This window comes from Gorilla gorilla, chromosome 5 (genome assembly GCF_029281585.2).
Source record: "Gorilla gorilla gorilla isolate KB3781 chromosome 5, NHGRI_mGorGor1-v2.1_pri, whole genome shotgun sequence".
NCBI classification, from domain to species: domain Eukaryota; kingdom Metazoa; phylum Chordata; class Mammalia; order Primates; family Hominidae; genus Gorilla; species Gorilla gorilla.
The window spans coordinates 73,151,260-73,177,892 of NC_073229.2; the positions used below are offsets into that span (position 1 = coordinate 73,151,260).

The 26,633-nt window shown below is 36.6% G+C and overlaps 1 protein-coding gene across 1 annotated transcript in view; it reads left to right on the forward strand.

Annotated features, from left to right (window-relative positions):
- GFRAL (GDNF family receptor alpha like) overlaps window positions 1–26,633 on the forward strand; it is a 74,612-nt gene that overhangs the window by 27,062 nt on the left and 20,917 nt on the right. Inside the window, exon 6 of the mRNA XM_004044227.2 lies at window positions 4,320–4,570. Coding sequence (XP_004044275.1) covers window positions 4,320–4,570 — 251 coding nt within the window. The remainder of the gene's footprint in view (window positions 1–4,319; window positions 4,571–26,633) is intronic.

Sequence of the window (26,633 nt, forward strand, 5' to 3'; positions counted from 1 at the left end):
TTATATAATATTAGTAGTCAATGTGAAAAGACAAATCCTATCATTTTCCTGAGCACATTTTGCCTTAGGGAGATTTCCAGCGTTTATATTAAATTATTGTTAATGTAATTCAGATGAAAAACAAATCTCCAAATGGAAAACCACTTCTTCAATGAGAATATTAAGCCCTTTATGATACTTACCTTTTTTGCAGAAGAGCCTGTACATAGGCAAAACAGGGCACTTCAGTTTTAAAATACAATTTCTGTCCCTGTTCCAAATTTTTCAATTCACGATGGGCTTTGAAATTCCTTTATTTTTTAACAGCCAAAGAGAACAATTTAAGGGCCATTTCTCAATTACCTTTCTCTAGTACAGACACTCTCTGGGAGGTGAGATTATGTCTTGCCAATTTCACAAAAGTCTGGGTATTTACAGAAAATTATAATACATTATATTTTTATATATTAACTTAAAAAAGTAATGACAAGATATTTGCTTAGAAAATATTCTAAATACTTTTAAATATGTATGTATTCTTTATTTAGTTGATTTAAAACAGATGACATCATATTATATACTTCTCTATACATTGTTTTTGTTATTTTTCCCTAAATGTGGATTAAAGATCTTTCCATAATTGCATATAAGAAAATTCACACATCAGGGTCTGTTAGGGAGTCGGGGGGGAGGGGAGGGAACTTAGAGGACAGGTCAATAGGTGCAGCAAACAACCATGGCTCATGCATACCTATGTAATAAACCTGCACGTTCTGCACATCTATCTCATTTTTCTTAGAATAAATTAAAAAAAAGAAAATTCTCAGATGTTTGAACGGCTATAGAGTATGCCATTGCATGGATGTAGCTTAATTAATTTGCTTAGTCTTTTTTGGACATTTAGACATATTCCAAGTATCTTATTTTATTTGCAGCTATTGTAAATGGGACTACTTTGAAGATTTGTTTTTCAGATTGTTTGCTGTTAGCGTATAGAAATGCTACTGATTTTTGTATGTTAATTTTATATCTTGCAACTTTACTGAATTTGTTGATCAGTTCTAAGAGTTCCTTGGTGGAGTCTTTGGGTCTTTTCAAATATAAAATTATATAATCTGCAAACAAATTTTTCTACCTTTCTAATTTGGATGCCCCCCTTTTCTTTTCCTTCTCTTGTCTAATTGCTGGGCTAGGACTTCCAGCACTATGTTGAATAATAGTGAGGAAAGTAGGCATCCTTGTCTCATTATAGATCATAGAGGAAAAGCTTTCAGTTTTTCCCCATTCTATATGATACTAGCTATTGGTCTGCTCTGTCATATATGGCATTTATTCTGTTGAGGTATATTCCTTCTATCTCCTGGTTTTGAGGCTTTTATCATGAAGGAATGTAGAGAACTTTAGCAAATGCTTTTTCAGCATCAATTGAAAGGATCATGTTTTATGTCCTTCATTTTGTTGATATGATGTATCAAACTGATTGATTTTCATATATTGAACCATCCTTGTATTACTAGGATAAATCCCACGTGGTCATGATGAAAAATCTTAATGTGTTGTTGCATTTGGTTTGCTAGGATTTTGTTGAGGATTTTTGCATTAATGTTCTTCAGGAAAATTGGCCTGTAGTTTACTTTCCTTGGTATGTCTTGTCTGGTTTTGGTGTTAGAGTGATACTGGCCTCAAAGAATGAGTTTGGAAGTATTCCCTCCTCTATTGTTGGAAATATTTTTAGTAGAATTGGTATTAGTTCCTCTCTAAGTATTTGGTAAAATTCAGCATCATGTCCCAGGTTTTCCCTTGCTGGGAGATTTTCTATTATAGCTTCGATCTCATTACTTGTTATTGGTCTGTTCAGGATTTGGATTTCTTTATAGTTCAATCTTGGTAGGTTGTATGTGTCTACAAATTTATTCACTTATCCATTTTGGATTTTCTGATATATTGGCATATATTTGCTCATAGTAGGCTCCAATGATCCTTTGAATTTCTGTGGCATCATTTGTAATGTTTCCTTTTTAATCTCTGATTTCATTTATTGGGGTCTTCTGTCTCTTTTTATTAGCCTAGCTGATGGTTTGGAGATTTTATCTTTCCTAAAGACCAACTTTTCATTTTGTTAATCTTTTGAATTTTTTTTGTTTCACTTTCATTTATTTCTGCTCTGATGTTTATTTTCTACTATTAATTTTGGGTTCAGTTTGCTCTTGCTTTTCTAGTTCTTTAAGATGTGTTGCTAAGTTGTTTATTTGAAGTTTTTCTACTTTTTTGATGTAGGTGCTTATTTCTATAAACTTTTCTCTTAATACTGCTTTTTCCATATCCCATGGGTTTTGGTATGTTGTTCTTCCATTTTCATTGTTTTAATACACCTCTAAATTTTACTCTTAATTTTTTTATTTGCACACTGGACAATCAGGAGCATATTGTTTAATTTCCATGTATTTGTATAGTTTTCAAAGTTCCTCTTGTCATTGATTTCTAGTTTTATTCCATTGTCATCAGAGAAAATACTTGATATAATTTCAATTTTTTGAAAATCTTAAGACTTGCTTTTTAGCTAACATATGGGTTACCATTGACAACGATCTGCGTGCTGAGGAGAATAATGTGTGTTCTTCAGCTATTGTATGAAATGTCCTGTAAATGTCTATTAGGTACATTTTATCTATAGTGCAGATTAAGACTGATGTTTCTTTGTTGATTTTCTGTCTGAATGATCTGTCCAATGCTGAAAGTGAGATGTCGAAGTCTCTCTCTTTAGGTCTAATACTATTTGCTTTACATGTCTAGGCACTGCAGTGTTGGGTGCATATATATTTACAATTATTATATCTTCTTGCTGAGTTGAATCTGTTATCATTATATAATCACCTTCTTTATCTCTTTTTATAGTTTTTTTCTTGAAATCTATTTTGTCTAATTAAAGTATAGCTATTCCTGCTTCTTTTTTTGGTTCCATTGGCATAGAATATCTTTTTCCATCCCTTTATTTTTCAATCTATGTGTTTCTTTATAGATGATGTATGCTTCTTAGAGGTAATAGATCATTGGCTCTTTTTATTTTTAATCCGTTTAATCCATTCAGCCATACTATGTCTTTTAATTGGAGACTTTAGTTCATTTACATTTCAAATAATTTTGGAATCCAGTGTACCAAAGTAGTATTTTATTTTTAATTAAATATTCTTCAGTTCATCATTTTGGCAAAATTTCATGGTGTTTTTCCTGAGTGAAAATTTATCTACTTATGTATAAGTAGATAAACCATGCAATTTAAACTTAGTAAAACATATTTAAAATGAATAAATAGCATGTAGGTACAGATATAGTCTCTATCTGAATGACAATACTTCCAAAACTTACATTTAGAAGATATCTTATATGTAACCCTTAACAGCATTGAAGGAATATGTTTGTTCTTCTGGCCTAATAATTACATGTTCAGAAAATTTGCAGTATTTCCTTTATTATAAATTTAATATACATGAATTAATCTTCATTATTATATTTAAAAGCTTATCCTTTAAGATGACTTAAATATTTAATTATTAAAACAATGTGACTTTGGTTTTTTAACACGGCAGCATCCATGTGGACAAATAACTTCATGAAAATGTCATGTACTTATCGGGCTTTCATACATGTTTGATGTCAACCTATTCAAGAAGAGTAAAAAGCAATTTTTGGTGACAAACATTAAATTGAAAGAATTTTATTCTTGCATTCATTAATAAAAATATATTCTTATTGTAAAAAAATTCAAAAATGAAATTAGTGTACATTATCCAGACTTTTATTCAATTTTATTACAGCAATAATCAAATACATACAGAAATCTTATACCTCACAACATATTGTAAATTCTAATTAGTCTGTTTAGTCTCTTGAGAAAGTATAAAGCGCCTCCCATCCTGTGGGATAACTGACTTGAAAGGTCAAATACCTTATTTGAAATCACTTGGTGTGACACAGTGGCCAAAGGCTAGCCACAAAACTATATTCAGAATAAAAAATTGCTAATAAATCTCTGAAGCAGTTCATGCCTCAAATCGTCATAGATTGGAATAAAATTAGTAATAAAGGAAAATCCATCCGTGGAATCCTCAACTTAACCGCTGTCTTTCATCACAAAAAAGGGACAATAATTCACAAGATTACTCTACAATTTCTTCCACACTCCCTATGGTGATTTTTCAAATTACAAATTTACTTTTCAGCTATGTACTGGCATCTCAAAGGCATTGTGTTCTATGTCTTTCATTAGGTGAGGGGGGATCACATGTTAATGTGAAATAATACTATTCAAAACTAATTATTTTTCTTCACTCTTTCTCTAGGAGGCACTATAGAACATTTCAGTCAAAATGCTGGCAGCGTGTGACTAGAAAGTGCCATGAAGATGAGAATTGCATTAGCGCCTTAAGCAAACAGGACCTCACTTGTTCAGGAAGTGATGACTGCAAAGCTGCTTACATAGATATCCTTGGGACGGTCCTTCAAGTGCAATGTACCTGTAGGACCATTACACAAAGTGAGGAATCTTTGTGTAAGATTTTCCAGCACATGCTTCATAGAAAATCATGTTTCAGTAAGTTCCCCAAATAAAATTATCTGTCTGTCTTATCTATCTATCTATCTATCTATCTATCTATCTATCTATCTATCATCTATCTATCTATCTATTTTGTTTTTGCCCATACAGTAAAAGAGGTAATCCAGCACAGACATTTTTGTATTTGGTATTGCATTTGAAAATCTGCTTTCTGATTATGTTCTGTGTATTTGCTATTTTACTCACTTACTTGAAAATAGTACATTTTAAAAATTTATATGATAGGTCACTCTTAATTATCATTTATTGATTTCAATATCAAAAGCATAGAAGGTTTATTCTATCAGATAAATGGATATATCAAGTATCAATTGCTACATAACAAACCATAAGTATCTATACTAAGTAACAAAACAATGGCTTAAAACGATAACCATTTATTTGCTCACAATTCTGCACATTGGACTTGGCTCAGCTGGATGGCTCTTCCGATGGTCTTTTGGGGGGTCACTCATGTGCCTATAGTCATCTGGTACCTTTAGGCTCGGCTGAGGCTGTTTGGTCCAAGGTGGTATTAGCAGACACCATTTTCTGGTGTGGTGTGGTTCACTTCAATATGACATCTTCAGCAATATAGCCAAAAACTCTTATGTGGAAGCAGAAGAGTTCCTAATGGCTAAACCCCATTGTGTAGCTGTCTAGTATCTGCTACTGTCACATTTGTAATTATTTCACTGAACAAAGCAAATCACAGTGGCCAACCTCAGAGTCACTGTGGGAGTGGACTACATAAGGATATGAATATTCAAGGTCAGATTAATCAAGGATCATTACTCTAACAACCTACTATGATTGGCTGTCCTATCCTATGTACAATATATTCACTCTTCAATTTAGTTTTTCTCCCCTTGGTCTTTAACATGTCTGCTGATCAACCTATAATGATGAAATGGAAAACATATTTTCCAAAGTTATTGTTTAATTTAGGGACAAGAAAATTGATATTTAGGAATTTAAATAATTTGTTCAGCATCTCAAAGTGAGCTAATGGTCAAGAAGGACTTTCATGAGTCTTAAGGAAAGAACCTAAGGATGTGATCATGTAATAATTCAAAACCTCTCTATTATCCATCTTCAGGGTTAGACCATGCAACCTTCGACATCCCCAAACTTCCCCAGGCCCCTACCCCTAGATCCCTAGCTGTAACTACCATATCTGCAGGTACTGTTTCTAGAAGGAAGTAATGGATATTTACTGTTTCATAGCAAACCAAATCTTTATATTTATTGAAAATGTTTGACAGACATAGATCTATATCTACATCTATATCTATATCTGTATCTATATCTATATACAGATGCATATTTACACATTTATATTTCTATTTTTCTTTACAGATACTTAGGAGATGCACATTAGCCAATGTGATAAAAATTGTGATTTGTTGTATATTATGTAATAGGCATACAGCTCAGAGTTTATGGTTTTGATTTCGACAGTGTTTTCTGTGGAATATCCACAATTTCTATAACTAACACTACAGATATATTTCAACTGAAATCACGATACAGAGAAGAATTGAAGTGTTGTATAAGTCATATTCTCTAATTTTCCTCTCTTATTAACATTAGTTCTGTTGAAACTGAAAATACTTATAATGAATGGCTCATTTGATTACAGCAGGAAAATACCAAATAACCAATTTGGTATTAACCAAATTAAACTTATAGTAATATATACAGTTATATAATAATGGTTATTTACAGGTTCTTTCTAATATTACAAGGTATGAAGAAAAATGTTGATTCTACAGGTTAATAATGATTCAATTTATTTGGCAAAAATTCTCTAAAAATACAGGTCTAAACATCCTAATTCTAGTTCTAAACCTGTTTTTCTCAAATATAATAACAATTGTGTTCAATTTTCATAGTGTTTGCTTACTATAACCTTTTCAGAGCAAAAAATTTGCAGAGACACTAAAGATAGACGTTTAAAAATCTGTAAACATGAAAGTACTATATGAATGCTTTAAAGAATGAAAATTCAAAATGATTTCACTTTTCTTTACTCACCTAGGAAGAGGAAGTTTTTGCTCCAAATATTACCTACTAAGACTAGGAATTTCAAATGACAGGATTATAGAATTAAAGGAACCTCAAAGGCCTTTGGTCTCACAGTTCTTGGTAGAATTGTCCCTTGGTATCCATGGGGAATTGGTTCCAGGACTCAAATGGACACCAAAATTTGTTCATGTTCAAGTCCCTGATATAAAATGGTGTAGTATTTGCATATAACCTATGTATATCCTCCCATATACTTTAAATAATATATAGAATACTTATAATATCTAATACATGATTTACATATAAATGTCATGTAAATCGTAGTTATAATATATCTTTTATATTCATATTATATTTTATCATTGTGCTGTTTTTTTAAAATTATTTTTTTCTCTCAAATATTTTGATCCAAAGTTGGTTGAGTCGAGGGGTGCAGAACTCACAGGTATGGAGTGATGACTATACTTGAATTAATAGGAAAAATTCCAAACAAAACCAGAAACCAAATCCTTAGGCCTTGCTAATTCTAACAAACCTTTATCCATTGCCTCAAATATATGAAAGTAGCACAAGGACATTTGCTGAAGGAAGTATGTCTCTCATCATTGCCCCGACTTCTCACATCAGCCTAGCACTCTCATGAATTTTCAAAAGATTGGTCATTACAGTATGTTTCTAAAACCCTTTAGCTTCTGCTTTCTTTACTTGAAAGGGTCAGAACTGAGTGGAACTGAGAGGACTGTGAAGGGAGGCTTTTCAGTTTGTCACATTTGCTTAATTAAATGCATTGTTTCTCAAACTCATTTGAGCTTAGGCCACAGTAAGTAATATATGTTTATATTAGCACTGTACTCTCATTTTTATGCAATATACTCTGTTTGTTAACTATTTTTATTGCTTTATTCTATTGTTCCCCAATGCTGACCACTACCCACTAAATTATTTTAAGACTTACTAACATGTTGTTCACTGAAGTTTCAAAAACACTTTCTTGGAACAAAAATTTTTCTGGAAATAAATTTATGAGATTAAATAGCTTGCCCAGGGTTCTACATTGGGTGTGGTATAGTCATGACCCTGGCTGGTTGACTTGGAGCCCACTGTGTTCTCCTGTTTGTGAAATGATAGTGAAAAAAAAACAGCAACAACAAAACAAAACAAAACAAAAAACTTTTATCTGTTCCATATGCTCCAAAGTCCTATTAGTCTGAACTTCATGGTTCTGTTCTGAGAACTAAGCTTGGAAAATGCACTGAAGAGCCCTTATCTGGTCCTGTGTGCAGGACTAGACTCAGGCAGAAGAGCATCCTGAACAAACCATGTATTCTGTCACCAACCTCCACTTACCTACTAACCTATGGATTCACAACAAACTTACTTGTCTGTGATAATCTGTAGCACAGAACAAATTTGTGGCCCGTAGAGCTAATAGGGAAATGAGAGCCATGGAAGAGAGAGAAGTTGGTTAAGAGACAGAGGACCATCAACACGGGAAGGATTAAAGGATCCATTATTGTTTTCAGTCCATTATACCGAAGGAGTGGGAGGGTATACCTTAAGCTGACAGAAATATTCTTTTTGCATTTCCCAGAGCTTTTTTTTATTTAAATACCAGTTATATAGTCAACTAAAAGAGATATGAAATACCACCATTCTGACCCAAAATATTCAGATCCTCCATGTGGATAATTAAAAGAAAAAGGAGAAAGAAAAGGAGGAAGAGGAAAAGGAAGGGGGAGGAAGGGAGAGGGAAGAGAAAACAGGAAGGAAGAGAAGGAGAAGAAGGAGGAGAGAAAGGAGAGGAGGAGGAGAAGGGGGGAGGAGGGGAGGAAGAAGGGGAAACAGGAAGGAGGAAAAGAACAAGGAGAAGAAGTAGGAGACAAAAGAGGGAAGGTAGAGGAGGAGGAGAGAAAGAGGATTAAGAAAAAGCAGAAAACCTCTGTTTAGTAAATTCTACAAGAGATGGAAAACATAGCAATACAAAAAAAAAGCATGTGATACATGCTTAAACAAATTTAAAGAATACAGAAATAATCCCATTCTCAAGAGAGAGCCAATGTTCATAAGGTTGGTGTATATTCTTTTGAACTTTTTCTTTACTTGTAATACATACATACTTTGAATACCTTGTATATACCCAAACATGTCTCCTTTACTCTGATACACACACACACACACACACACACACATTTTTTAAGGCAATCAAACTATACTTATTGCTTTACAGCTTCCTTTTTAAACTTAAAAAATATATGGTAGACCCATTTCCAAGTATTTACATACATGGTAGCTTAATTCTTTTTTTTTTAATTATTATACTTTAAGTTTTAGGGTACATGTGCACATTGTGCAGGTTAGTTACATATGTATACATGTGCCATGCTGGTGCGCTGAACCCTCTAACTCGTCATCTAGCATTAGGTATATCTCCCGATGCTATCCCTCCCCCCTCCCCCCACCCCACATCAGTCCCCAGAGTGTGATATTCCCCTTCCTGTGTCCATGTGATCTCATCGTTCAATTCCCACCTATGAGTGAGAATATGCGGTGTTTGGTTTTTTGTTCTTGTGATAGTTTACTGAGAATGATGATTTCCAATTTCATATATGTCCCTACAAAGGACATGAACTCATCATTTTTTATGGCTGCATAGTATTCCATGGTGTATATGTGCCACATTTTCTTAATCCAGTCTATCATTGTTGGACATTTGGGTTGGTTCCAAGTCTTTGCTATTGTGAATAATGTCGCAATAAACATAGGTGTGCATGTGTCTTTATAGCAGCATGATTTATAGTCCTTTGGGTATATACCCGGTAATGGGATGGCTGGGTCAAATGGTATTTCCAGTTCTAGATCCCTGAGGGATCGCCACACTGACTTCCACAATGGTTGAACTAGTTTACAATCCCACCAACAGTGTAAAAGTGTTCCTATTTCTCCACATCCTCTCCAGCACCTGCTGTTTCCTGACTGTTTAATGATTGCCATTCTAACTGGTGTGAGATGGTATCTCATTGTGGTTTTGATTTGCATTTCTCTGATGGCCAGTGATGATGAGCATTTTTTCCTGTGTTTTTTGTCTGCATAAATGTCTTCTTTTGAGAAGTGTCTGTTCATATCCTTCGCCCACTTTTTGATGGGGTTGTTTGTTTTTTCTTGTAAATTTGTTGGAGTTCATTGTAGATTCTGGATATTAGCCCTTTGTCGGATGAGTAGGTTGCGAAAATTTTCTCCCATTTTGTAGGTTGCCTGTTCACTCTGATGGTAGTTTCTTTTGCTGTGCAGAAGCTCTTTAGTTTAATTAGATCCCATTTGTCAATTTTGGCTTTTGTTGCCATTGCTTTTGGTGTTTTAGACATGAAGTCCTTGCCCATGCCTATGTCCTGAATGGTAATGCCTAGGTTTTCTTCTAGGGTTTTTATGGTTTTAGGTTTAACATTTAAGTCTTTAATCCATCTTGAATTGATTTTTGTATAAGGTGTAAGGAAGGGATCCAGTTTCAGCTTTCTACATATGGCTAGCCAGTTTTCCCAGCACCATTTATTAAATATGGAATCCTTTCCCCATTGTTTGTTTTTCTCAGGTTTGTCAAAGATCAGATAGTTGTAGATATGCAGCGTTATTTCTGAGGGCTCTGTTCTGTTCCATTGATCTATATCTCTGTTTTGGTACCAGAACCATGCTGTTTTGGTTACTGTAGCCTTGTAGTATAGTTTGAAGTCAGGTAGTGTGATGCCTCCAGCTTTGTTCTTTTGGCTGAGGATTGACTTGGCGATGCGGGCTCTTTTTTGGTTCCATATGAACTTTAAAGTAGTTTTTTCCAATTCTGTGAAGAAAGTCATTGGTAGCTTGATGGGGATGGCATTGAATCTGTAAATTACCTTGGACAGTATGGCCATTTTCACGATATTGATTCTTCCTACCCATGAGCATGGAATGTTCTTCCACTTGTTTGTATCCTTTTTTATTTCCTTGAGGAGTGGTTTGTAGTTCTCCTTGAAGAGGTCCTTCACATCCCTTGTAAGTTGGATTCCTAGGTATTTTATACTCTTTGAAGCAATTGTGAATGGGAGTTCACTCATGATTTGGCTCTCTGTTTGTCTGTTGTTGGTATATAAGAATGCTTGTGATTTTTGTACGTTGATTTTGTATCCTGAGACTTTGCTGAAGTTGCTTATCAGCTTAAGAAGACTTTGGGCTGAGACAATGGGGTTTTCTAAGATATACAATCATGTCGTCTGCAAACAGGGAAAATTTGACTTCCTCTTTTCCTAATCTAATACCCTTTATTTCCTTCTCCTGCCTAATTGCCCTGGCCAGAACTTCCAACACTATGTTGAATAGGAGTGGTGAGAGAGGGCATCCCTGTCTTGTGCCAGTTTTCAAAGGGAATGCTTCCAGTTTTTGCCCATTCAGTATGATATTGGCTGTGGGTTTGTCATAGATAGCTCTTATTATTTTGAAATATGTCCCATCAATACCTAATTTATTGAGAGTTTTTAGCATGAAGGGTTGTTGAATTTTGTCAAAGGCTTTTTCTGCATCTATTGAGATAATCATGTGGTTTTTGCCTTTGGCTCTGTTTATATGCTGGATTACATTTATTGATTTGCATATGTTGAACCAGCCTTGCATCCCAGGGATGAAGCCCACTTGATCATGGTGGATAAGCTTTTTGATGTGCTGCTGGATTCGGTTTGCCAGTATTTTATTGAGGATTTTTGCATCAATGTTCATAAAGGATATTGGTCTAAAATTCTCTTTTTTTGTTGTGTCCCTGCCTGGCTTTGGTATCAGAATGATGCTAGCCTCATAAAATGAGTTAGGGAGGATTCCCTCTTTTTCTATTGATTGGAATAGTTTCAGAAAGAATGGTACCAGTTCCTCCTTGTACCTCTGGTAGAATTCGGCTGTGAATCCATCTGGTCCTTGACTCTTTTTGGTTGGTAAGCTATTGATTATTGCCACAATTTCAGCTCCTGTTATTGGTCTATTCAGAGATTCAACTTCTTCCTGGTTTAGTCTTGGGAGAATGTATCTGTCGAGGAATTTATCCATTTCTTCTAGATTTTCTAGTTTATTTGTGTAGAGGTGTTTGTAGTATTCTCTGATGGTAGTTTGTATTTCTATGGGATCGGTAGTGACATCCCCTTTATCATTTTTTATTGCATCTATTTGATTCTGCTCTTTTTTTTTCTTTATTAGTCTTGCTAGTGGTCTATCAATTTTGTTGATCCTTTCAAAAAACCGGCTCCTGGATTCATTAATTTTTTGAAGGGTTTTTTGTGTCTCTATTTCCTTCAGTTCTGCTCTGATTTTAGTTATTTCTTGCCTTCTGCTAGCTTTTGAATGTGTTTGCTCTTGCTTTCCTTGTTCTTTTAATTGCGATGTTAGGGTGTCAATTTTGGATCTTCCTGCTTTCTCTTGTGGGCATTTAGTGCTATAAATTTCCCTCTACACACTGCTTTGAATGCGTCCCAGAGATTCTGGTATGTTGTGTCTTTGTTCTCGTTGGTTTCAAAGAACATCTTTATTTCTGCCTTCATTTCGTTATGTACCCAGTAGTCATTCAGGAGCAGGTTGTTCAGTTTCCATGTAGTTGAGTGGTTTTGAGTGAGATTCTTAATCCTGAGTTCTAGTTTGATTGCACTGTGGTCTGAGAGACAGTTTGTTATAATTTCTGTTCTTTTACATTTGCTGAGGAGAGCTTTACTTCCCAGTGTGTGGTCAATTTTGGAATAGGTGTGTTGTGGTCCTGAAAAAAATGTATATTCTGTTGATTTGAGGTGGAGAGTTCTGTAGATGTCTATTAGGTCTGCTTGGTGCAGAGCTGAGTTCAATTCCTGGGTATCCTTGTTGACTTTCTGTCTCATTGATCTGTCTAATGTTGACAGTGGGGTGTTAAAGTCTCCCATTATTAATGTGTGGTAGTCTAAGTCTCTTTGTAGGTCACTCAGGACTTGCTTTATGAATCTTGTTGCTCCTGTATTGGGTGCATATATATTTAGGATAGTTAGCTCTTCTTGTTGAATTGATCCCTTTACCATTATGTAATGGCCTTGTCTCTTTTGATCTTTGTTGGTTTAAAGTCTGTTTTATCAGAGCCAAGGATTGCAACCCCTGCCTTTTTTTGTTTTCCATTGGCTTGGTAGATCTTCCTCCATCCTTTTATTTCGAGCCTATGTGTGTCTCTGCATGTGAGATGGGATTCCCGAATACAGCACACTGATGGGTCTTGACTCTTTATCCAGTTTGCCAGTCTGTGTCTCTTAATTGGAGCATTTAGTCCATTTACATTTAAAGTTAATATTGTTATGTGTGAATTTGATCCTGTCATTATGATGTTAGCTGGTTATTTTGCTCGTTAGTTGATGCAGTTTCTTCCTACTCTCGATGGTCTTTACATTTTGGCATGATTTTGCAGTGGCTGGTACCGGTTGTTCCTTTCCATGTTTAGTGCTTCCTTCAGAAACTCTTGTAAGGCAGGCCTGGTGGTGACAAAATCTCTCAGCATTTGCTTGTCTGTAAAGTATTTTATTTCTCCTTCACTTATGAAGCTTAGTTTGGCTGGATATGAAATTCTGGGTTGAAAATTCTTTTCTTTAGGAATGTTGAATATTGGCCCCCACTCTCTTGTGGCTTGTAGAGTTTCTGCCAAGAGATCCGCTGTTAGTCTGATGGGCTTCCCTTTGAGGGTAACCCGACCTTTCTCTCTGGCTGCCCTTAACATTTTTTCCTTCATTTCAACTTTGGTGAATCTGACAATTATGTGTCTTGGAGTTCCTCTTCTCGAGGAGTATCTTTGTGGCGTTCTCTGTATTTCCTGAATCTGAACGTTGGCCTGCCTTGCTAGATTGGGGAAGTTCTCCTGGATAATAACCTGCAGAGTGTTTTCCAACTTGGTTCCATTCTCCCCATCACTTTCAGGTACACCAATCAGATGTAGATTTGGTCTTTTCACATAGTCCCATATTTCTTGGAGGCTTTGCTCATTTCTTTTTATTCTTTTTCCTCTAAACTTCCCTTCTCGCTTCATTTCATTCATTTCGTCTTGCATCGCTGATACCCTTTCTTCCAGTTGATCGCATCGGCTCCTGAGGCTTCTGCATTCTTCACGTAGTTCTCGAGCCTTGGTTTTCAGCTCCATCAGCTCCTTTAAGCACTTCTCTGTATTGGTTATTCTAGTTATACATTCGTCTAAATTTTTTTCAAAGTTTTCAACTTCTTTGCCTTTGGTTTGAATGTCCTCCCGTAGCTTGGTGTAATTTGATTGTCTGAAGCCTTCTTCTCTCAGCTCGTCAAAGTCATTCTCCGTCCAGCTTTGTTCCGTTGCTGGTGAGGAACTGCGTTCCTTTGGAGGAGGAGAGGCGCTCTGCTTTTTAGAGTTTCCAGTTTTTCTGTTCTGTTTTTTCCCCATCTTTGTGGTTTTATCTACTTTTGGTCTTTGATGATGGTGATGTACAGATGGGTTTTTGGTGTGGATGTCCTTTCTGTTTGTTAGTTTTCCTTCTAACAGAGAGGACCCTCAGCTGCAGGTCTGTTGGAGTACCCTGCCGTGTGAGGTGTCAGTCTGCCCCTGCTGGGGGGTGCCTCCCAGTTAGGCTGCTCGGGGATCAGGGGTCAGGGACCCACCTGAGGAGGCAGTCTGCCCGTTCTCAGATCTGCAGCTGCGTGCTGGGGGAACCACTGCTCTCTTCAAAGCTATCAGACAGGGACATTTAAGTCTGCAGAGGTTACTGCTGTCTTTTTGTTTGTCTGTGCCCTGCCCCCGGAGGTGGAGCCTACAGAGGCAGGCAGGCCTTCTTGAGCTGTGGTGGGCTCCACCCAGTTGGAGCTTCCTGGCTGCTTTGTTTACCTAAGCAATCCTGGGCAATGGTGGGCGCCCCTCCCCCAGCCTCGCTGCCGCCTTGCAGTTTGATCTCAGACTGCTGTGCTAGCAATCAGGGAGACTCCGTGGGCGTAGGACCCTCCAAGCCTGGTGCCGGATATAATCTCGTGGTGCGCTGTTTTTTAAGCCAGTCGGAAAAGCGCAGTATTCGGGTGGGAGTGACCCGATTTTCCAGGTGCCGTCCGTCACCCCTTTCTTTGACTCAGAAAGGGAACTCCCTAACCCCTTGCGCTTTCCAAGTGAGGCAATGCCTCTCCCTGATTCGGGCTCGCGCAAGGTGCGCGCACCCACTGACCTGCGCCCACTGTCTGGCACTCCCTAGTGAGATGAACCCGGTACCTCAGATGGAAATGCAGAAATCACCCGTCTTCTGCGTCGCTCAGGCTCGGAGCTGTAGACTGGAGCTGTTGCTATTCGGCCATCTTGTCTCCTCCCCGCTTAATTCTTTTTAAAGGTCATATCATATCTTATAGTAGAGCTATATCATAATTGTTAACTAATCTCCTGCTAATGTGGATATTTTGTTTGAATGCAATTATTTTTACAGACATTGCTGCAATAAATGTTATTGCACGTATGTACTGGCATTTGAATAGAATAAGTTTCAAATAGTGGAATTACTAGACCATAAGATTTGTGCATTTTTAAATTTGGTAGAAACTGAAAAAAAACAGTTTGTTCCTATTACATTTTAATGAGAAAGTTTCGATATTTTTAATTTGTATTTTTATTATAAATAATATGGAACATCTTTTCAGTGACTTGTTGGAGATATTCTATTTCTTCTTACCTACTCCTGTACTGTGCTTAAAATATCCTGCTTCTTTAGTCTCAGTAAATGACACTTTTGTTGCCCGTGTCAGCTGTTTGTGTGGATATGTGAAGACTCATTGATCTGCATACCTCCTTAATGATCCTGATGACAAAGTGATGACCTGGCGGGTCATAGCCTTGGGCTTGAAACTGGACCCTACTATGTGTTATCTGAGTGATGTAAAGAGCAAAGTTTTAAAATCATTTTTTGAATATTCAACCATTCTTCCTCAACTGGATAATTTCCATTGCTTTTTGAAAGGATAATTTTCACTACATGATTAATAGTCAGAAAACAAAATTTATAATATAAATATAATTATGAAAAATAATTATATTTATCATTCAGTTAAAGAAAAATAACATTGTCATGATTTTTGAAGTTCTTTTAAGTGTCTCTCAACATCTCATTCTTTTCTTTCCCAATACAGAAATTAGTGTTAATTCCTTGCTTCCCTTTCTAATTTTGCCACATTAAAAAAAATCCAATCAATATATTGTTTAGTTTTTCATGTTTTGAGCATTATATAAATGGAATCACATTTTTTTGCCCCTTTAGTATCCTGAAATGAAGCCATGTTGTGATGTAGAACTAGTGACTTATTTTTTACTGCCATGTAATATTCTATTGCAAATACATCTATTTATTCTATAGCTGGCATATGTTAGGATTTTTCCATTTTAAAAAATTGTAAATAGTGTAGCTTGAGCATCTTAGTACATTTTTCTTGATACACACATGCAAGATAATTCTCTAGGGAGCAGTTCTCAATCTTTGCTAAACATGAGAATCATTGAGAGATTAAAAATTCTCATGTCCAATAAACCAATAAAATCACATTATATAATGGCAGGACATGACAGTAGGACCAGCTTCATGGACATGTGGCCAGTGTAGTTACATAGGCCCTGTGCTCAGAAGAATCCCAGATCTGGGGTTTAATGCTCTGCAATCATTGTTGAAATTCTTAATAATTTTCTTTTGCTTTTGTTTTTGAAATTCAATGAAATGATAAAACACACAAGAGGTGGCTTGGAGCCTCAGCACATGTGTGTTTCTGTGTCTTGCCATTTCGCATCTTCCTAGGGGCAAGCAAGTTCTCAGCTGCCCGCTCCCCATCCTCTGATGCTGGGCCCTGCCCAACACCCCTTCACTTCGCCACCCTGCAACTGCTGCCAGACATTTGTCTATTTTCTAAAAAGTGATATTGAGCCTTCCAGTCCACAGATATATATATTTTTCTTTTCTGTCTTATAATAAATTTTTGTTACTTTCACAATGAAAAGTAATTTCTAAATAAATTTTTTCATAACTTTTGCTATCTTTAATTATTTCTAGGTATGGCCCAAATATTACAATTGCTATTGAAAGTCATATTTTCTCAGGATTACACTGTCAGACTCTTCATGGTTGAACTATAGAAATTCATTTGATTTCTACACATAAATTCATGTGTAGCAAAGCTGTTAAACACTCATAGATTTTGAAAATTTACGGAATTATTTTGTTCTTCCTTTTAGATAACCATATACTCTTCAATAATCACAGTTTTGTTTCTTTTGTTCGATGCTCATGCTTTTTTTTAATCCTCCCCACCACTTCCTATAACATCTAGGACCTACAGAAAAAAAGTGAAATATAAATGGTGATAGTGAGCACCCTTGCCTTGTTCCTGATCTTGAAGAGAATTATCTCATCATTTACCATTAAGTCTGACATTTGTCACAAGTTTTTTGTAGATATTGCAGATTGGAATAAAGAAGTTATCTTCTATTCATGGAATGCAAATCACTTTTAAACAACAAATGAATGCTGAATTTTATTAAATGCTACTATACATTTGAGGATCTCATCTGAAATTTGTTCAGTACTTTTTAGTTATTGTCTTGTGGTAGAGTGATTTGTCATGGTTCTAATGTTGTTAGAGTACCAAAAATAGAACTAAAGTATTCATTTAAACACATTCAAGAATCTCTATTTGTACAAAAAGGAAAAAAAACAGACACAAATAAACCCAACTTATTCATTAGCACCCTGTCTTTTCCCCTTTCACAGACAAATTTTCCAGAAGAGTTGCCTGGGTTTATTGTTTCAATTTCTTTTTCTCTAACAGGTTGATCCACCCATTCCAGTCTGGCTTCTGGGTATAGATCCACTCACAAAAGCAGCTTTCCCATAGGTTATCAACGACGTCCATTTCAGAGGGCCTGGAGGTCCTTGTCTTATTTGGATTTTAAGCTACCTTCAAGAACAATTGATATACTTTTCTTTCTTGATATACTCCCCTCTCACCTTAGCTCCTATTCCTCTGATCACCCTGAATGCTCCTCTTATTTCTACTTTGTAGGCTTATCCAATTGGCTAATTAATATTTGTGTTTCAAGACTCAGCTGTAGATTCTCTACTAAAGTAATGCAATAATCTTCCCCAAGGAGATCCCATCCATGGCCATAGCATCATCACTTCTTATAGTGACTTACAATCTTCAAGGAAGACCTCTTTTCTAAGATTCCAACCCAATTGCCTGTCCTTCTACTTGATATATTCTTTAGGATTTTGAGATTGTGATATAACAAATAAGCTCCAGAAGCTCAGTGGCTTTACAGAATGGAAGTTTATTTCTTGGGAGCATTAAGTCCAATCAGCATTAACATTGGTCATTTAGAGGACTGGCCTCTTTCCTACATGCAGCTCTACCTCAGCATAGGACTTCTAAGTCTTCTCTACTCAGCAGAGGATAGGAAAATAAAAAATGTGGTATGCCTCACAGTCATAAAGGAGCATTTTATGGTTCAATGGTGGCAACAGTGCGTATCACACACACTTATGGTCCACTGGCCCCAACTCAGTCACACGGCCACACCTATCTCCAGGGAGACAGGGAACTATAGTCTAGCTTTGTGCCAGGAGGAAAGGCAATTGTAATTGTTAATCAACAAGTAAGTCTCTGCAACAATTTACCCTTCCTCTTAGCAAATTTCCGTTGCGTTTTTCTCTTCACACAGAGAATATGCTTATTCCTTCTCCACTGGAGACATCTTAATGTTTTTCAAATTTTTATTCAGCATCAGCCACGAACTCAAAGCTCTGAATGTTAAAAGATGTGCAAGCTAAATGTTGTGGCACCTTGTAATAGACAGGAAACCCACTGCCATCTTCCCGACACAGACACCAAACACTAACACACCCAAACCCCTACTATAAACCTACATATAGTATCAGGGACAGCAAAACCTCAAAAAAAAAAAAACAAAAAAACTTCTATTTAAAATCAGGAAAAATGGGAGAACAATAACACACAGTGAGATCCTATACTATAGGCATTGTGCAGCCTCTCTGGCAGTGTGGATTTCAGTAAGGAGAACCTGAATCAGATATCTGTGAAGAACCACCTTCTGTGGCTCCTATTTTATCCTCTGAAAGGTTCTTCCTTGACCGTATTTTTCCACGGCCATATCTGAAATAGGTTTGGCGGAGTACACCCTCCTCGGGGAACATGGAATGTTCATAGCCAAATCCTGTTCATAGAGTTTGAAGGACTGAAAGTTGTTTTAAAGTTTAACAGTCACAGACTTTTGCAAGCAGACTGGTGGCTCCTTTGGCAATATAATCTCTTAAAAATGTGTTAGATTTCTCATGTACTTGCTTTTTATCAGTTACATGTGCCAGTATTCACAATAAAAAATTTTTCTTGACTTAGTTCCCAAATTTGCCTTATTTCTTTCCTTCCTCACCTCTGTGCCTCTCTCTCTCTCTCTCATTTAATAATTTAAGCTAATCTAAACAATAGACTGTGTAGTAAGGTAATACTCTTAATCTGAGATTTGCTCCATCATTGAATCAATTTATTTAACTTAGAAATACTAGGCCTTTTATGACTGGAGATATTTTCCTTTTTTTTCTTCAACTTTTTTTTTTTTTAAGTTCTGGGATACATGTGCAGGATATACAGGTTTGTTACATAGGTAAATGCTTGCCATGGTGGTTTGCTGCACAGATCATCCCATCATCTAGGTATTAAGCCCAGCATCCATTAGCTATTCTTCCTGATGCTCTCCCTCCTCCCACCAGCCGCCTGACAGGCTGCAGCATTTGTTGTTCCCACTGTGTGTCCATGTGTTCTCATCATTCTGCTCCCACTTAAAAGTGAGCACATGCAGTGTTCGGTTTTCTGCTCCTGTGTTAGTTTGCTGAGGATAATGGCTTCCAATTTCATCCATTTTCCTGAAAAGGACATGATCTCATTCCTTTTTATGGCTGCATAGTATCCCATGGTATATATGTACCACATTTGCTTTATCCAGTCTATCATTGATGGTTATTTAGGCTGATCCCATGTCTTCACTATTGTGAATAGTGCTGCAGTGAACATACCCATGCACGTATCTTTATAATACAATAATTTGTATTCCTTTGAGTATATACCCAGTAGTGGGATTGCTGGGTCAAATGGTATTTCTGCTTCTAGATCCTTGAGGAATTGCCACACTGTCTTCACAATGGTTGTATGTTAGTTTTGATTTGCATTTCTCTAATGATCAGTGATGTTGAGCTTTTTTTCATATGTTCGTTGGCCACATGAATGTCTTCTTTTGAGAAGTGTCACTCCTTTCCTTTGCCCACTTTTTAATAGTGTTGTTTGTTTTTTTTCTTTTCAATTTAAGTTCCTTGCAGATTCTGGATATTAGATCTTTGCCAAATGGAAAGATTGCAAAAGTTTTCTTCTGCTGTGTAGGTTGTCTGTTCACTCTGATGATAGTTTATTTTGCTGTGCAAAAGGTCTTTAGTTTAGATCTCATTTGTCAATTTTTGCTTTTGTTGCAATTGCTTGTGGTGTTTTCATCATGAAAATTTTGCCTGTGCCTATATCCTGAATGGTATTGCCTAGATTTTCTTCTAGGATTTTCATAGTTTTGGGTTTTACATTTGTCTTTAAGCCATCTTGAGTTAATTTTTGTATATGGTGTAAGGAAGGGATCCAGTTTCAATTTTCTGCATATACTAACCAGCACTCCCAGCATCATTTATTAAATAGGGATTCCTTTCCCCACTGCTTGTTTTTGCTAGGTTTGTCAAAGATCAGATGGTTGTAGCTGTGTGGTCTTATTTTTGAGCTCTCTATTCTCTTCTCTGTATCTATGTGTATGTTCTTATACCAGTATCATACTGTTTTGGTTACTGTAGCCTCACAGTATAGTTTGAAGTTGGGTAGCATGATGCCTCCAGATTTGTTCCTTTTGCTTAGGACTGTCTTGGCTATTTTGCTCTTTTTTTGCTCCATATGAATTTTTAAATAGCTTTTTTCTAATTCTGTGAAGAATGTCAATGGTAGTTTAATGGGAATAGCATTGAACATATAAATTACTTTGGGCAGAATGACCATTTTCATGATATTGATTTTTCCTATCCATGAGCATGGAATGTTTCTTCATTTGTTTGCATCCTCTCTGATTTCTCTGAGCAGTGGTTTGTAGTTCTCCTTGATGATGTCCTTCACTTCCTTTGTTAGCTGTATTCCTAGGTATTTTGTTCCTTTTGTAGCAGTTGTAAATGCGAGTTTGTTCATAATTTGGCTCTCTGCTTGTCTGTTGTTTGTGTATAAGAATGCTAGTGATTTTTGAACATTGATTTTGTATCCTGAGACTTTGCTGAAGTTGCTTATTAGCTTAAGAAGCCTTTGGGCTCAGTCAGTGGTGTTCCCTAGATACAGGGTCGAATCGTCTGCCAACACAGATAGTTTGACTTCCTATTTGAATACACTTTATTTCCTTCTCTTGCCCAATTGCTCTGGCCAAAACTTCCAATACTATGTTGAATAGGAGTGCTAAGAAAGGGCAACCTTGTCTTGTGTCACTTTGCACATTAATTTTATATCCTGAGACTTTGCTGAAGTTGCTTATCAGCTTAAGATGCTTTTGGGCTAAAACAATGGGGTTTTCTAGATATAGGATCATGTCTTCTACAAAGATAATTTGACTTCCTCTTTTCCTATCTGAATACCCTTTATTTCGTTCCCTTGCCTGATTTCCCTGGCCAGAAATTCCAATAGTATGTTGAATAGGAGTGGTGAGAAAGGGCATCCTTATCTTGTGCTGGTGTTCAAGGGGAATGCTTCCAGCTTTTGCACATTCAGTATGATATTGGTTGTGGATTTGTCATAGATGGCTCTTATTATTTTGAGGTATGTTCCTTCAATAACTAGTTTATTGAGAGTTTTTAACATGAAGCGATGTTGCATTTTATCAAAGGCCTTTTCTGCAACTATTGAGATAATCATGTGGTTTTTGTCTTTAGTTCTGTTTATGTAAAGAATCATATTTATTGACTGGGCTGTATTGAACCAAACTTGCACCCCAGACATGAAGCCAACTTGATTGTGGTGGACAAGGTTTTTTTTGTGCTGCTGGATTCGGTTCACCAGTATTTAATTGAAGATTTTTGCATCGATGTTCATCAAGAATATTGGCCTGAAGTTTTCTTATTTTTGTTGCATCTCTTCCAAGTTTTGGTATCAGGATGATTCCGTGCTCATAAAGTAAGTTAGGGAGGAGTGTCTCCTTTTCAATTTTTTGGAATAGTTTCAGTATAAATGGTACCAGCTCTTCTTTGTACCTCTGGTAGGATTCAGGTGTTAATACCATCTTGCTTGGTAGGCTATTTATTACTGCCTCAATTTCAGAACTCATTATTGGTCTATTTAGAGATTCAGTTTCTTCCTGGTTCAGTCTTGGGAGGGTGAAGGTGTCCAGGAATTTGTCTATTTCTTCTAGATTTTCTAGTTTATGTGCATAGAGGTGTTTATAGTATTCTGTAATGTTTGTTTGTATTTCTTTGGGGTCAGTGGTGATATCCCCCTTATTTCTGATTGTGTCTATTTGATTCTTCTTTCTTTTTCTTTACTAGTCTAGCTAGCTATCTATTTTATTTTAAAAAAATGGCTACTGGATTTATTGATTTTTTGAAGGTTTTTCATGTCTCTATCTTCTTCAATTTATCTTGGATCTTGGTTATTTCTTGTCTTCTGCTAGCTTTGGGGTTTATTTGCTCTTGGATATTTTTCAATCTTATCTTTTACTATTTGGGACCTACAAGTAGTCGGCTTTTTCAATGTTAGGGGATCCTTATTTTAATGCCTCTAATCTTTGCTTGACAACCAATTTCTACTGAGCTCATGTCTCTTTTGTAAAACCCTGCTCAAGAAGCCAAGAGTGAGCCATTCATACTATCACTCCAGTTCTTTCAAACCACCTCATGTAGTGCTACTGGCTGGGTGGATATCTGATGTCCTTTGCAAATTGTACCAAATAATTTGCCAACTCACAATTTAAAAAGGGTCTCCATCTTTCCAGCCCCCAATAGGCAGTTTCTAACCACCTGACTGCTAAGACAGTTCTCCATATTTTAAACTGTGGCAGCTGCCCTACTTCAAGGTGTCAATTTTTATATAGGCTAGGCATCACTAAGCCGTCACCGATAACACATCAAATACCAGTAGGCTGAAACAATAGTTAATTTCTGACTCACATGAAATATAATTCCAGAGGGAAGAGGTGGGTTGGGTTGAGTGAGTTAGAGGAATTTAGGTGTTATACAGCTATTTAGTGATTCCAAATGTTTCTACTGTATGGCCACACCCTCTTCTAAGTTTACAAATGCTTCTTCATTCATCCTGCAGATTCAGAAAAAGACATTACACTGGAGATTTTTAGGGGCCAGTCATAAGTGCATTACACATGTACTTCTGTTTCTACTTATCTGTGGGGAGGCTGGGAAATATAGTTTAGCTCGATACCTTGGAGGAAGAAAAGTGAATTTGGTGAGTGGCTTGCCAGTCTTTGCCACAGTATTTCCAACAAAGCATGTAATCTGTCTCCCTAAAACTAGTCCTATTTAATTATCATTTGTACCACTCTATTATAGATAGATACTGAAAGGTCCGAAATTATTTTTGAATATGGCCAGTACATATAACAGAGAATAAAGCATAAAGCAATGACTTTTGTGCAGTAGTTTATCTGGGAGCACATGTAAAGGAGATGGGGTGTCAAGAGTCAGTAAAAAGATGCAATACTGAGTTGTTTTCTAATTCAGGTAACTGAAGTTTTCTTCTTTGGGGACCTTCTAAGATGCTTTGTGAAATACATCACTGAACTTTATTCATAGGAGAAGAAAGGGGAAATCGTTTGACCTTTGGATCCTGTCCCTCCCTGATTTGGGGTGACCCCACTAGCCTTGATTCCCTCAAACTTGCATACAGTGTATGCATGAGTGCTGAGTGGGTCCCCACATTTCGTGCTTCAGTGGCAGAAAAGCACTGGGAAAAGAAAAATGAAGAGCATGGTACAATGTCCAAGATGAAGCACTCTTAGGTTGCAGCTGCATAAAAAAAGATCAGGCATTCTATGAAGCATTTTGATGGTGGGGAAGGAAGGCAAATTCATATCCAAAGTAAGTATAAATTCTAGTTGGAAAGCATCACTACCTCTTTCAAGTAGAAAGTTTATGGTATTATGAATCTGCCATCAAGCTGCTAAAATAAGATCTTGGTATAGGTATCAGTTGTTGCTGGAAGCTTTGCCATTCAGCATTGGTAGAACACTAACTGATCAGCCTTATGGAGAGGAAATCCATTCTGTCAGGCCCATGCGTAGCTGCCATCCTTGCCACCATAGCTACATTCTTCAAGTTCACTGCAAAAGTATGGTCATGGAGGGTCTTCTCTGTGGTAGATACTCTCTGCTGGCAAAAATCTGAGACATAAAAATTTGCCCACGTCTTGCCACTACCATGGGTCCTTCCACAAGTCTTTTTCCCTCATTCCCTTTTCTACAGTCTTCCAAGTCTGCTGGTTTTTTTAATCGCTTTGACCAAGCAATTTACCACTGACCATGAGTCTTACTTCTAGCCACTTGTCTTTCCATGCAAAGTGAACAGTCAAGAGTACTGCTCGTGTTCTGCCTCTGGGAAGGATTTCCTTTTACCACTGGCTTCTAGAGCCACCTCTGTGAGTGTTTGTAGTCATCTGTGCATGGACAGTAAACACTGATATACTGGGTTTGTCTTTCTGGGAATCATTTACTTAACAGATCTGATAATATCCAATAGGTGCTAAATTTCAAATGGCAAGGAGTATTCTACTGCAGATGGAATGGCTTTGCTTCAGAGCCCAAGGTGTCTGTGTTGTAACTCTCCTATTAAGTTCTTGCCACAGACTCCATATACCAACCTGAGAGCTTGAGTGAGATTAAGTGTATAAAGTGACTATTAAATAGCAAATATTGTGTATATGTTACACACTGTGCCTTTATTTTTATATTTTTAACTTTTATTTTAGGTTTGGGGGTACATGTGAAGGTTTGTTACTTAGGTAAACATGTGTCATGGGGATTTGCTGTACATATTATTTCATCACCCAGGTATTAAGCCCAGTACCCAAGAGTTATCTTTTCTGCTCCTTTCCCTCCTCCTCCCTCCCCCATCAAGGAGACCCCAGTGTCTGTTGTTTCCTTCTTTAACACTCTGCCTTTAAAACCATTATGTTGATTAGGATTAAGAATTGAACCATTAGGCTTCTTTTATTTGATGCCTTACAAAGACTATAGTGAATACTGCTACACATTTTTCGGAGTTTATTTTTTATGTTTTGCTTTTTCCCCAAATTTATATATTTTTTAAATTGCTATAAAAATTATATGTATTTACCATATGCAAGATGATGTTTTGAAACACACACACACACACACACACACACACACTGTGGAATGGTTAAATCTAGCTAATTTACACATACATAACCTCACATAGTTATCATTTTTGTGGTGAGAACACTTTGCATTCTCTCTCTCAGCATTTTTCAAGAATGTAATATATCATCATTAACTATAGTCACCATGTTGTACAATACATCTCCTAAATTTTTTCTTCCTATCTAACTGTAGTTATGCATCCTTTGACCGATATCTCCCCAACAACCCTTGCTTTTAATAATCATCCCTCTATTCTCTGTATCTATGAGATCAACATTTTTAGATTCTGCATACAAGTGAGATCATGTGGTATTTGTCTCTCTGTGCCTGGCATTTTTCATTCAGCACAATGTTATACAGTTTCATCCATGTTGTTGCAAATAAAAAAATTCCTTTTTTTCCATGGTTGAATAGTATTGCATTGTGTATGTATATCACATTTTCTTAGGTTGATTCCATATCTTGGCTGTTGTGAACAGTGTTGCAATAAACATGGAATGCAGATATATCTTCAGCACACTAATTTCACTTCCTTTGGATGTATGCCCAGCAGTGGGATTGCTAGGTCATTTGGTAGTTCTATTTTTAATTTTTAGAGGAAACTTCATAGTGTTTTCCATAATGGCTGCCCTAATTTATTTCCACCAACAGTGTGCTAGGGGTTTCTATATTAAGGTTTTACTAAAGCCAGCTAGTTCCCCAACTCTATTAGTAACAATCTTTCCACTATTAATGAAGAAACATGGTCACAAAGACAAGCCCAAACTATTGAGGAGTATTATTGGACATTAAATTTTTGGTTCTCAAATCTGGATAATCCTCAGAAATATATATAGAGTGTGCTGAAAATATAGGTATTTAGCCCTAACCCCAGTAATTCTAATTCAGTAGGCCTGGGATAGAGTTCAGCAACATGTATTTAAAAAGTTATCCAGGTGGTTTTGATTTTCAAGCAAGTCTGGGAACCACTTCTCTAATCCACATTTGGGAAAACCCAGTCACCAGCCATAGGTCCCAGATCCTCTTTTCACTTACACCTCTCGGGGAATAAGAAAAGTCTGTGCTCAGAAAGGAAAGACCAATAAGACTAATACCATGCAGCTCCCAAGGTGGCCTGCTTCACTCCAGTGCCCAAAACAATTGTTGGTACACATTAGCCACTCAATAAGTAGTGAATGAATGAATGAGTAAATGAATGAAAGTCAACCATAGTTCTATGGCAGCACTGTTCTTGAATTCAATAGTTTTTCCTTGCTTTATTGGAAGTATCCTAATACTGCTTCTCTATTTAGAGCCTCAATTCTTTATGTTTCCACTCAAGCTGGAATTTTTAATTCAAATATTTGAGCAAAAGAATCAGGAATTAACAAGACCAGGCTGCTACTGCTCACTTTAATAAAAACATTTCAAGCTCCTTGTATTTTCCAACACTTTTCCTTTTTATAGATCTGCTCTCAAAAAGTTTGAGTAGTAGGAAATAATTTTACAGTTGATCCTTGAGTGGTGTCATCATTGCAAATAAGGAATTGATCCTAACACATTTTTGCTCTTAAATGTGTGCATTCCTTTAATGACTGATAT